Source organism: Marmota marmota, unplaced genomic scaffold (genome assembly GCF_001458135.2).
Source record: "Marmota marmota marmota unplaced genomic scaffold, marMar, whole genome shotgun sequence".
In the NCBI taxonomy this organism is placed as follows: domain Eukaryota; kingdom Metazoa; phylum Chordata; class Mammalia; order Rodentia; family Sciuridae; genus Marmota; species Marmota marmota.
In genome coordinates, this window is record NW_026000005.1 from 46,343,054 (window position 1) to 46,356,455 (window position 13,402).

A 13,402-nucleotide genomic window follows, 5' to 3' on the forward strand; every position below is an offset into this window, starting at 1 on the left:
ACCGTGAACCTGTGTTCTGGGTAGAATTAAGAGTGGATTCTCCATTTATGATTAGACAAGAGCAGGGAAGAGAGGATGAGCTGTGGACTCTAGACCGTGGCCACAATCTCCCTCCCACTCCATGTGCCCTGTTGAGCTCAGTTGCAACCAGACACCGCGGACCCTGGGTCCTCAGAAGACCTGGGCAGGCCTGCCTGTGTCTCCTCAGAAACAGGCTTCTCCTGCAGGGCCCCAAGGGGCCAGGTCAGAAAGACCTGGGCAAAAAGGGGCTGCCGAGCTTGAAGGCCAGGCTCAGCCTTGAGGCTGGACCATTGCAGTGGGCTTGTTGTTCTCCAGGCTGTGGTTTCCTCCTAAGGAAAGCAGCATTGATCAAAGGAATCCACACCGAGTCACCGGGAAGGGTAAGGATGGGGGCGCCTTCCTTAATGGTTTAATAGGCGAGTGTGCCAGCTGCCAGGCGGGGTGCCCTGGTGTTTGGTGACTGTGATGTCCCTCTGCAGGCTGTTTCATGACTGAGGCAGTGCCAGTGCCGATGGCCATGACAGGGTCTGGGTGGATCTAGAACCTGTCTCCGTCTGCTGCTTCTGGCCTGCCTTGGGGGCCACCTAGAATAAGTCATATCTCCTTTTCTTAAGGTAGCATGTCCTGAGGTGGCCATGTCTATGATGGCAGGTATGGTACCCACAGCCTAAAGACTGGGGCTGCCCCCCTACAGCAGCCCTAACCAGACAGCCTGGCATTCCAGGGCTCAGCTCCCAGCCCAGTCCTGGGCCCAGGTGTGTGAACTTCATACCCCTTGGGAACTGAACCGGGTAAATCACATTCACCAAAGACCATTGCATCCACAATGATCAGAAATTAGTATTAAATGAGCACAGGTGCTCATGTTTGCAGAATCGTGCTTTCTTGAAAATTAGAATGTTTAGAGGAACCAAATTCTACTTGTTGAGTGTGCCAGGAATCAGAGAAAGGTTGGTTAGCATTGCTCAGGGAACAGTGTCACAGGAAGATGATGGGCAGCCTGGGCTCCACCCTGGGGCAGCAGTTGGCTGCCATATTCCCCCAGGAGCCCTCTCCCCTTGCTCACTCCCAGGGCCAGTGGCTCCCTTCAGCCTCAGCTCAGACCCCAGTCTGGGCTGCTGTGTGCTGCTTTTCATAACTTAACCCACAGAGGACAACTTAGTGTTGAAGCAAGACTTGGCAGGGAGTCAGGAGGAGTACCACACACTTCCCCCATCGACATGTGTCCTGTTCTGTCGGCCAGTATAACAACTATTTTCGTCATAATTACTTTGTACCTTTGTCAAAAAACAATGGGGAAGAAGCTGGGCAGAGTGGTCCCAGCTGCTCAAGAGGCTGAGGCAGGAGGATCATGTAAATCCAGAAGTTCAAGACCAGTGTGAGCAACACAGCGAGACTCCAACTCAAAAAAAAAATCTACTGGGAATATTTGTGTAGGTCTGTTTCAGAGTTCTTTCTCCCGTTGATCTATTTTTCTATCTCTCTGCCGATAGCACAAAATCTGAATTACTGTGGCTATATAGTAAATCTTGGAATTATATAGTATGATTTCTTATATATTGTTCTTGTTTTCCAAAATTGTCTTAGCTGATTCGAGCTCCTTTGCCCTTTCCGTATAAATTTTAGAATAATCTTGTATATGGCTACAAAAAAAGTCTTCATATGATTTTGATAGAAATTGAGCTGAACCTGTATATCAATCTGGGGAGAATTAGCATCTTAACCATGTCAAGTCTCATGATTCATGAACAAAGTGTGTATCTCCGTTTACTTAGATATTCAGTTATTTCATTAGTCTTGTAGTTCTCAGCGTATACCTCCTGTAGTGATTTGTCAGATTTATACCTAGATAATCCTTTATTTTTGTGTAGTTGTAAGTGGTGTTTTTAATTTCAGTGTCTACCTGTTTATTAGTTACATATAGAAATTGGAGCTGTGGATGTAGCTCAGTGGTAGAACACTGGCCTAGCATGCTGAGATGTTAAGTTCGATCTTCAGCACTGTAAGAAAAGAAAAAGTAAGAAGGAAATTGTGTTCTATATGTCTACCTTGTATTCTGTGACCTTGCTGAACTCAATCATAAGTTCTAGGAGAAAATAATATTTTATATATACACATATGCACAACAGACATATTTTAAAGATTCTGTAGGATTTTCTGCATAGGCAATTATGTCATCTGCAGATAGGGTCAGTTCTGTTTTTGCTTTCTGATCTGTGCCTTTTGTTCCTTTTCAACCTCATTAGTCTGGCTGGAACTGCAAGCACCATGTTGACTAAGAGCTGTGAGAGTAGAGATCCTGCCTTGTTCCCGGTCTTAGATGGAAAGCATCCAGTCTCTCCTTGCTAAGTACCATTTTGCTGTAGGGCTTTTGTAAATGTTCTTAATCAAGTTCCCCACTTGTCTGATTTGCTGGGTTTCTGTCTGGTGGCTGTTGAGTTTTGTCAAATACTCTGATCACCCATTAATATGATCATGTGCTGCTTCTCCTCCTCCTCTCCCTCCACCCCTTCCTTCTTCTCCTCCTCCTTCACTGAGGATTGAACCCAAGGGCTTTCTACCACTGAGCCCCACCCCCAACCCTTTTGATTGTCCATTTTGAGATAGGGTCTTGCTACGTAACCCAGGCTGGCCTCAAACTTGCAATCCTCCTGCCTCAGCCTCCAGAGCTGTTGGGATTACAGGCATGCGCCACTGTGTCTAGCTGATCATGTGATTTGTTTTTCCTGTATAAGTCTGTTAATATTGTGGGTTACAGGGATGAAGTTTTACATATGGACCACTCTTGCATCATTGGAGCAAACTGTACCTGGTCATGGGATAGAAATCTATGAATATATTGCCTTATTTGTCAAGGACTTCTATGCTATATTCATGAGGGGTGTTTGTGCTTTTCTTTTTTGGTATTACCTCTCTCTGATTTTGGTACCGGGGTAATACTAGCTGCATAAAATGAAGTGAGAAACGTCTCTTCCTTTGGTTATTTGACTTGGTATTACTTTAAAAGTTTGATAAAATTCTCAAGTGAATCCACACAGGCCTGGAGATTTCTTTTACAAGTATTTTCAAGTTATGAGTCCAGTTTCCTTAATGTTCCTAGCACCGTGCACATTATTGACTCCATGTTGAGAGACCTGGTGAAGAGTCTGTGTTTTTGCTCAAAGTCCTCAAACTTTGTGTGTAGAGTTGTTTGTGGGAATTCCTGATGATCCCTTTGATACCTGCAGGTCTGTATTGACAGCCCCTGTTTCTTTCCTGACACTGGTAATTTGAGTCTTGACTTTTTCTTTGGCAGTCTTGTCAATTTCATTAATCCTAAATAAAAGTACCAGCTCTTTTTTTTCATCCATGTTCTCTGTTGCTTTTCTGCTTTTCTTCTCTTCCTTCTGCCCTTTATTATGTTCTTCCATTTGCTTGCTTTGGTTTTATTTCTCTCTTCTTTTTCTGAATTCTTGAGCCTTATGTTTCAAGAGCATTTGTGATTATTCATGGAAGCATTTTTTATGATAGCTGCGTGAACATTTATGTCAGATAGTTCTGATATCTCTGTCACCTAACATTGGCATCTAGGGATTCTCTCTCCGTTTGATTAGCAATCTCCCTGGTTCTTGATGTGATGAGGGATTTGTCTTAAGTTTGAACCTGGACATTTGGGGTATTGTAAGGTGCTGGATCTTATCTGAACTTCTGTTTTAGCTGGTTTCTTCTGACGCTACCTTGTCACTAACGCACAGACTCCTTCCTTAATGAAAGGTGTGGGTAGAATTCCAGGTTCCATATTGGAAGATGGGGTTCCCTCATTACTTTAGAATGGGGGCAGGAGTTCTGGGTCCCCACTTGGTCCCCAACATGGCCTTTTCTCCCAGCAGGAAGATGGAAAGAAACCACTTACTGTCAGGTACAGGAAGGGGCCCACACTGGGCATGAGGGCTTCATTACTGCCCAGCAGGGACGGAATCTCCCTGCTCGGCTTCTCTGGTGCCCCCCCCCACAAGGTGTGGGGTGCCTTACCACAGTGAGGGCGGAAGATGAGGATCCCCAGGCCCTTGCAGGCTCTGTCGGGGGTGGGACTACAGTGTTGGTTACTTTCTATGGTGTTTTTTTCATGTCCGATTCCCGTTTTCCTGGTCTCTGGGCTAGAGGGAGCAGGCTGTAGGGGACGTTTGTCTTCCTTGGCATTCCTGATTGCTGGCTTCTTCAGCTCCAAGTCTGACGTGGATGAGGCAAGAAGAAAACCAAGCCCTCATCTGTCACTCCTGGGGTCCCAAAGTCCCTCGCTGGTCTGCCTCCTTCTCCATGTTTCAGGGTCTTCTGTTTAAGTGTAGTGGCCAGTGTTTTAGTTGACTTGGCGGGAGGAGGAGGGACACAGGTCCACTGCATCTTCCTTGAAGCTAAACGGCTCTTCTCCTTCCCTCTCCTCCTCGCTTCTCTCCTCCTCCGTGAGTGGCCATCCTCAGCCGCTGGTGCCTCGCAGCTGCCCTCCTGGGTGGAGGCAGTGTCCTTCCTCAGAGGCCATGTCTGAATCTGGGCTGTGCGATTTTTAGACATCTCACTCTACCAGTGGCCTTTCACCTTCCAGCCTTGGCCTCTTGTGCTGGGCAGTCCTCTGAATCTGCCGCAGGGCGAGATCTGAAGGTGGCAGGCCTGGAGCCACAGTGCTGACACAACGTGTTCATCTTATGGAGACGTTTTCTACAGGATGACATTCTTTGCCTGAGCCCCGCGTATTGTCTTCTTGGTGACCGTGACTGACTTGAGGAGAACAAAGCTGTCCCATACGTCTGTAGCCCCCTCGAGGCCTGTGCATGTGAAAGTGCTTGACACTGGTTGTAGATTGACTGGTTTGGCCACTGCCCTGGGGCCTTGGCCGCAGAGAGGAACCCGAGGACTGTGGCTGAGAGAGGCTGCAGTGCCATGTTGGGCCTCTTCACACTACCCCTGGGAAGTGCTCGCCCCGCCGGATCCCAGGGGCTCTCTGGCCTCCCCACCCATCTCCACATAGAGGGCAGATGGGCCTGAGGCCCGTGAACGGGACCCACGAGTTGCCATGTTGGGCTAATGCTCTGGGGAGCCTCCCTCTGGGGCCAGAGGCAGGGTGTCCACAACACTCACCCCGTCTCTTTGACGCAGGAGGACCATGACACCATGGAAGCTGATCTGGACAAAGACGAACTGATCCAACCCCAGCTGGGAGAACTCTCAGGAGAGAAGCTTCTGACGACGGAGTACCTGGGAGTAAGTGCCACCTGCCGGGCATGAACCTGGAACAGGAAGGGTGGTTACAGGATTGGGTGGGCGTTTCAAACCGTGCCGAGGGGGCTAGAGGGGATGTAGCTGCCAGGTGTGAGCCGGGAGCCCTGGGGGGCATCTGAAGGTGGGCCCAGCTGTGGGGCAGTCACCACCAGCCAGCTTTTTTGTCACCTCTTACTAGTCAGTTCGGAGGACATGGGCACAGCAGTGGTGACTGACACCCACGGAAGTTTGTGGAAGGTGGGAGGGAGGGAGTGGGCGAGGACAGGGCTCCCCAGCTTGTCAAACACGCAGGAAAGAAGAAGGACCCCCCATGAAGGACAGAAATCAAATAGAGGGGCCTGCAGAGAGCCCACAGAATGCAGTGCCACAGAAACCCAAGAGAGCAGTGCTTCAGCTGGAGCCCACCATCTGAGAAGCCGTTGGTCTCACTGTCTGTCCCAGGGCCGGAAGCTGGCCTCTGAGAGCTCCAACTCTGATGCTAACCAGCGCCAGGAGACCCTGGCCTACAGCCTGCCACCTAGATAGGCAGGGCGCAGGCTGGGCGTCGCCCACTGGTAGCACACAGATGTGGTGTGCATGAGGCCCCGGGTGCCATCCCCAGGACCAAATATAAATAAATAAGTAAATGAGGAAGTAAGAACAGGAGGGTGGACCTGAGTCAGGAGGGAGCTGCCTTCACCCAGGAGCTGGTGGAGTCTTGGGCTCAAGGTGTCTCAGAAAGCCTTGATCAGAGAGCAGACAGGATGCGCAGTTGCCAGAGATTCAGACCAATCCAGACCAAAGCCCTGTGTGGACCAGCTGACACATAAGGATAAGGGCCATTATCGTTAAGGGGGGGTCTTCCTGGTACTTGGAAGCTGGTGGTTGATAGGGTCAGTTACGTGGACCTTAAAATTAAAACCTTCTCCAGTTGGGCAGTTGGTTCTGGAGAAGAAGGCTGGTGCCGGTCCCTCCACAGTAGACTGGCAAAGCCAGATTCGGGAAGAGGGGAGATGGCCTGTGCAGGAGGCCTGAGCCTTTGCAGGAACATGGAAGCAGAATGTACCTGTCCATTCCCGCTGCCATCACCAGCCCAGTCCCCTCATCCCCTCACCCCAGGCACTGGTGTCCCTAGTCACCTGCCCTCATCCCCCCATCATCACCTAGGAGTGTCCAGGGCTCCAGCTAGAGTGCAGCATGTGCTGTGGAACCTGAGGTTGGAGGGACAGCTGACGGACAGGTTGCAGGGCTGTGGGGGCCATGACAGGGGTTGTGGATCTTACTCTGCATGAGCTGGGAACCCACTGGACTATTTGGACTGTCCACTCGAACTTGCACTCTGGCTGCCTTCTGGAGAGTAGACTATGGGGGCAAGAGTGAAGGGAGGGAGAGGGACAGGCCAGCCACCACTACCCCAGTCACAGTTGTATGGTGGCTGCCATTGTCCTTAGAATGTCTCGGGGCCACAGGAGCCCACGAAGCCGTTTGCACGAGGTGCTCAGGTGGGGAGGTGCTCAGGAAGAGTCAAAAGGGGGCAGCCTAGGGCTCCAGGTTCCTGATGGGAGTCTGAGCCGTGAGTACCTGTGTTTACCAAAAAAGCTGTTTTTTCAGAGAGTCTGGGCTGTTTGAGAGGACACACATTCTTTTAAGCATCTGGAGGACCTCCTGTTATGAGGAAAACAGGAGGCAAATTGGTGTGTCTCCTTTGGAGAATGGGTGGTGATCGTTGGGGAGACCATGTACCTACACCCCTTACCCCAAAGTCACCACACAGTGACACAAGCATGTCAATGCCGGCAAGGATCACTGTGGCCTTGTCAGACATAAGCCTGAATACAGCCCTTGGTAAACAATTTTAGCACCTCCACTCAATGAAATGCCACGGACAGGACCTCATGTGGATATGGTGGCGATTTCAACAAACTCAACATATAAATGAGGCAGGATAAGCCGCAACTACCAATTTTGCCAGGCCAACTGGTGAGACACAACTAGAGCGTTAATCAGTAACCCCAAATGACTGGCATGTGGAGATGGTGTCATTCACCATCACATGTAGTTCTGAGACTTTTTTTTTTTTTTTTTTTTTAATTTTCCTGTAGTGCTGGGGATCGATCCCAGGATCTTACATGTGCTAGGCAAACTCTACTCCTGAGCTACAACCCCAGCCTATTTATTTATTCCTTTGTTTATTTATTTATTTATTGAGACAGTGTCTCATTAAGTTGCCAGTGCTGGCCGCAAACATGTGATCCTCCTACACCAGCTTGCTGAGTCCCTGGGATGACGGGCGTGCACCACACACAGTTGAAATCTCCTCAGGGTCAGTGTGATTTCCTTTTACCAGAAGGGAATGTTTTGAATCACACAAAGGAGGTTCAACGCAGGCTTGCTTACCGCCCTGGCTGGAGATGTGAGCAGTAAGGACGAAGCACAGAAAGAACTCACTATGTAGGCACCTTCGTGTTCCATGCTCAGTGACAAAACACCAGGAGCTGGGTGGCCTCAAACAGCGGGAATCTGTTCCCTCACAGTGTTAGTGGGCGCAGTCCAAAGCCAAGGCCTGGCAGGCTGGGCTCCCCTGAGGCTCTACGGGAGCGCCTTCCTGCCTCCTCAGCTCCTGGGGGCTCCCGGCAATCCTGATGGCTGCCCCTGTCTTCACCGGCCTTCTCTTCCGTTTCTTGTGGAGGTACTTCTCTCTGGACCCCGGGCCCACCTGGCTAATCCAGGATGACCTCCCAGCTCAAGGATCTTTAGCTCCATTCCTCTGCCAAGACTTATTCCAAACAAGGTCATGTCCACAGGTTCCAGGGGCTAGGACGTGGGTATGGCCTTTGGAGGCCACTGTCCAGCCCACCACACCAGGCCACCCTAGGATCTCATCGAGAGAATATTTTTATATTTTGTTAGAAAACTGGTGTAGAGCAGTGACGGCTGAGGTCAGGCACGCCTCCCCGTCTCCCCTGCCTGTCACTCATCCTAGGCTGCCCGGGTGGGTCCCCGGGGCAGTCCTGGGATCTGAAGTTGCCAGCTGAAACCTATATGTGCTGGCTTAGGTCTTTCAAAAGAGGGGGAAGTCTCACCTTGCCCTTTGCTCTGGAGGTGCACGAAAGGACTTAGAGTCTCCTCTTATAGCTGCATGTGTCACATGAAGGAAGCTTAGACAGATGACATTTCCTGGGGAGTGTGTGCCCGAAATTCATGGCTCGGGCCCCTTGTTCTCAGATGCCAGGTACTTTGCAGAGTTTTCAGAGTGAGCCTGAAGATGCCGGCTTTTTGAAACATCCTGTCAGAAAATTATTTTTAAAAGGTTTTCTCCAACATGAACCATTTGCCCAACGTGGCAGGATGCTGGAGACACAGTGTTATATTCAGGAAAGACACAAAACAGATAAAGCTGCTCTTGCTGAGGGTAGATGGCAGGTGTTGTCCTGTGCCCTGCAGAGCCACAGCTGGTCCCAGACTAGAGTATGGGTTAAAAATAGTCTAGGCGCCACCCAGAGCTCCTCATCACAATTCCAGGAATTATTTGCACATCAGTGATTTTAAAACCAACCAGTCTCTGGAGATAAGGGTATGGTGCAGTCAAGATGGCCCCCAGGGGCTCGGGATGAGAAGAGGTGTCCCAGGATTCTGGGACCCACAGGCACACCCCTGAGTTCAGGGGTTACTGCTGCTGCTGTAGCTCCAACTCAAGTCACCCACCTCCAACACTTGACACAGGAGAACAAGTCACTGTTCTTGTGGCAGGGGCAGTGGCCACAGCCACTGTGCTGTGTACCCAGAACTCTGGAGAAGTGACAAGCAGACTTGTGAACACGAGTTGTTCGAGACAGAAAGTTCACTCCTGTTTCTCTTGCCAGAGTGTCCATGTATTTTTTTATACTATACTGTACCACATAGTCACTAAATTCTTCCTGCAAAGAATACCCTGATTTAAAAAGCCTCACCACTGGCCTAAAGGGACATAAATATTATGACACAGTCATAGAATCCCAGTCCTTGCCTTTGTTTTAAAGTTACGTTTGTTTTGTCTCGTGTGCTGGGGATCGAACCCGGCACCTCCACTTGGGTGCTGTCCCACTGAGCCACACCCCAGCCCTGAAGCAGTCAGGAACATCTTACGTGAACTTGGCATGGGCCCTGGACCCAGGGCTTCACACGCCCGCTTCCATTTCATCTCCTCCTCCCAGCAAATGGACCTGGCACATCTACTGGAACCTGCTATAGGAAGGAAACCAAGGCTGGAGGGTTGCTGAGCCTTCCTTGGTCTTTGAGCCGCGTGCACTAGGCTGTGGGGCCTCCAGGCAGCTGAGTCCAGGCTCCGAGGACTCTGTCTTTGGAGGTCTGGGTGCTCCCTGGGAGTGAGGCGGGGTCTCTTCCACACTGGGAGGATTTGGGGTGCCTGCAGAGAGGGCTCCCAGCTCCTTCCCACGCCCCTCCCCTCCGTAGTTGTTCTTCAGTTTTGTCCCCACCCTGAGCCCATCCAGTGTTCCCGCCTGCCCCCCTGCGGGCTGAGATAGGCCCTCTGCCCGCTACGGGATTAGTTGGGATCCACTAAATGCCCATAGTCTTGTATGCGAAAACACAGCCCAACAAGCAGAAAAAAATCTTGAATCCCAAAATGTTCTGAATCCTTTTGTTGCTGAAAGCTTGGTCCTTGTCCCAACATGGTTTTTAGAAAAAGGAAAAAGGAGGTTTATTGCTTTACTAGCAAAGGAGAAATACAGGGGATTCCTGTTTCAAAGGCTGTGATTCTGCCCATCCACAGGAATAGCGGGCTTCTATAGAAGTGATTCAGAGAAAATGAGATCAGGGAGGAGAGATCAGGTAGGAGAAGTTTAGGGAAAAGAAGACTCGGAAAAAGAAAAAACATGTGAGTATCAAAGCCACAAGGGTATACTGAAAACATCAAGTGAACACCGGTTACAGTTTCCTTTTTGTTGCTTGTTTTATTCTCTCCTAACTATAAAAGAAATATATGCTTACTGCTGAAAAGTCAGAAGCAGGCTGAACTTGAAGAGGATTCCTGCCTTATCAGTCCAGCTAAGAATTTCAGGGAAGGGGCTGGTATAGTGGTGCACACCTGTAATCCAGCAGCTTGGGAGGCTGACACAGGAGGATCTCAAGTTCAAGGCCAGTCTCCTCAATAATAGCAAGGCCTAAGCAACTTAGTGAGACCCTGTCTCAAAATTTAAAAGAAATTAAGGAAAAAGGATGCTGTCAGACCCCAGGCTCTTTATCTTTCCTTCGCCCTGCCTGCCAGTAAGAAGGCAGACTTAGGCTCTGTGAGCCTCCAGCCTACAAGGGCTTGGGAGGCCCATCACAAATGTCACAAAATCCAATAACTGACTGCTTGGCACACCTCATAAGTTTATCTTCCTGTATTTTGTTTTATGCCCTTTGATCATCTCTATATATGACAGGTTTGTACTGTCTTGAACTGAGAGAAAAGATAAATATTTAACATGGTGTGTTTGTGCAGAAGTCTCTTCACTGTTACTTCCCATGGAAGAGTCTCTCTTGGCCCAGACCAGGGAGGTTGTCCTTCACAAGGGAGTTTTTTATCTATGGGGTTCAGGGAAAAAAGAAGAAGATCAGAGCCCTTCTTGGACCTGCTGTTTTTTAAGTGTCTTTTGCTCACAATTGTCCTCATACCAAAGTGGCATATTTTGGAGTAGCATATTCTGCCACCCTTTAAGTGTGGAGTAGGGGCCTTTCAAGTTTTTTTACATATTGATTATTCAGGCAAGCGCCTGCAACATAGAGAACCCTCAGTGCCGTTCCTACACCAGGACAGAAGGCGCTCGCTTGTCTAGGCACAGAAGTGACTGAATCCTAAGTGTTTCCCACTGAACCCAAATCGAATGTAACCTCAGTTGAAGTTCTGCTTAGCAAACTGGGGAATTGCCTTTGGACCATCCAGCACCAAGTGACATGAGGGGAAGTTACAAAGGAAGTCCAAGCAGGAGGACGCAGCCTGTGATCCCAGTGACTCGGGAAGCTGAGCGACTGAGCAGGAGGATCGCAAGTTCGAGGCTACCCAGGGCAACTTAGCAAGACCCTGTCTCAAAAACATGAAAAGGTCTGGGGATGTAGCTCAGTGGTAGAGCATCCCTGGGTTCCATCCATAGTACTGGAGAGGTGGGGAGGTCACAACAGAATTAAGGATTGCACTTAAAAAAATACTCCACTCTTGGAAATCTTAAAAGCACATGCCAGCGTGAAGACATTGCTAGGGCACGTGCTGGGCTCAGAGCTGCGGTTAGCTCCATGGTGTTCCTGTCTCTGTGCTCCTTTATTTTAAAGGAGGCCTCTGCTCATATGCCCATTGCCTGGGGTCATAAGAAGACGGAGGAAGCCCCTGGCAGGAGCCTGTGATGGAAGAAGTCCAGATGTCCAGGCAGCCAGTCTGCCCTCCTGGGTGCTTGTCCCTTCGTTCTTTCTGCTCAGACCGTCATGTGGCCTCTGGTGCAGGGCATCTGGGAAAGTGAACTTTTTTCTTTTTTCTGGTTCTGAGGATGGAGCTCAGGGGATAGGCCACACTGAGCCACGTTCCCAACCCTTTTACTTTTTATTTTGAGACAGGGCCTTACCATGTTACCGAGGCTGGACTCAGTAACTTGGAATCCTCCTGCCTTGGCCTCCTGAATAGCTGGGATTATAAGCATGCACCACTGCACCTGGCAAAAATGAAGATTTTTAAGTAAACACTTGCTGTGCCAATAAAATTAGAGTTCTTTGGTCAGGAAGGAGAGAATGCATATTGAGTAGACAGCAAACAGCATCCGCTCCTATTCCAGGTTATTTTCTGTGAGTGTAAAGATAGATGAAATAGAGTACCTGCATTACAAAGATGCATGCTTTATGACATCGTAATTCAGGTGATTCACAAATATTCAAAACTAACAAATGGGAAATACGATTTTTTTTTAATCTAAGTGGATGTGTTCACCAACTTTTACTACCGAACAAATTACATTCATCTCAGTCACATACTGCACTATTATGGTTAAATAATTTGCCTTTTGCTATAGCAGAACCCTTTTTCAAATGATCTCTCCACAGTAGCCCAGGTGGGCGCCTGTTCCTCCAGATGGGTGGGTGTGGATGCCACGACTCTGTCCCCTCTTCCAAGACCCAGATGTGTTTCTGTGGAATTCAGTCTGGAGAGCTTTTCATCAGACAGTTGCGACAGGAGCTGCTTCCTGCCCAGAAAGTCTCCTTTGCAACTGAGGGAGCAAGGGTGGACAGGGGGCTTGGCCTGCATTGCCCCATGCACAAGGTGCTAGGATGACTGCCAGAGGCCTGGGCCTGTCCTCAGGCATCCCGTCCACTGGGGAGGAAAGTCAGGCCCAGGCCTCTGTAGGCTTCTCTGTTTGTTCTTTTTAGTTATTCATGACAGCAGAATGTATTTTGACATGACGTGTATACATATACGGGGAGTGTAACTTCCCGTGTTTGTGGTTGTGCATGATGTGGAGTTACACTGGCCCTGTGTGCATATGTGAACACAGGAAAGTTACGTCTGACTCAGTCCACTCTCTTTCCCATTCCCATCTCCCCTCCCTTCCCCCAACTCCCCCTTGTCCAATCCCTTGAACCCCTCCCCCAGCCTATTATGAGTCAGCATCTGCATATCAGAACATTCGGCCTTGGTTTTTGGGGGGGATTGGCTTATTTCCTTTAGCATGATAGTCTCTAGTTCCGTCCGTTTACCTGCAAATGCCATAATTTCACTCTTCTTTGTGCTGAGTAATATTCCATTATGTATGTGTACCCCGTTTTCTTTATCCACTCATCTGTTGAAGGGCACCTAGTTGGCTCCATAGTTTGGCTGTTGTGAATTGAGCTGATATAAACACTGATGTGGACATGTCACTATAGTATGCTGATTCGAAGTCCTTTGGGTATAAACCGAGGAGTGGGGTAGCCGGGTCAGACGGAGGTACTGTTCCAGGCTTTCCCACCGCAGGTTTAAGGAGGTGAGGTGGCAGTCTGCAGACAGCTGAATACTCGCAAATCTGAGTGACCCCAGCCCTCCTGTCACAGTTTCCCCTCCTCCCTGCACTCAGGCCCTGGAAGCGGGGACTGACTGGGGCAGGGAGAGGGAAAGAGAAGAGGTGCAAGTGGCCTAAGGTAGCCTTGA

General features: G+C 49.5%; 1 protein-coding gene across 3 annotated transcripts in view; it reads left to right on the forward strand.

The window, feature by feature from the left end:
* Armc9 (armadillo repeat containing 9) overlaps positions 1-13,402 on the forward strand; it is a 130,316-nt gene that overhangs the window by 93,929 nt on the left and 22,985 nt on the right. For 2 of the 3 annotated variants that reach the window (XR_007349531.1, XM_048808731.1), the window contains exons 20-21: positions 5,152-5,256; positions 5,566-5,665. Coding sequence is in view for 2 of the 3 variants with exons in the window: in XM_048808731.1 (XP_048664688.1) it covers positions 5,152-5,256; positions 5,566-5,665 (205 nt within the window). In the remaining variant the exon portion in view is untranslated. The remainder of the gene's footprint in view (positions 1-5,151; positions 5,257-5,565; positions 5,666-13,402) is intronic. The other variant, XM_015481536.2, reaches the window with a different exon arrangement.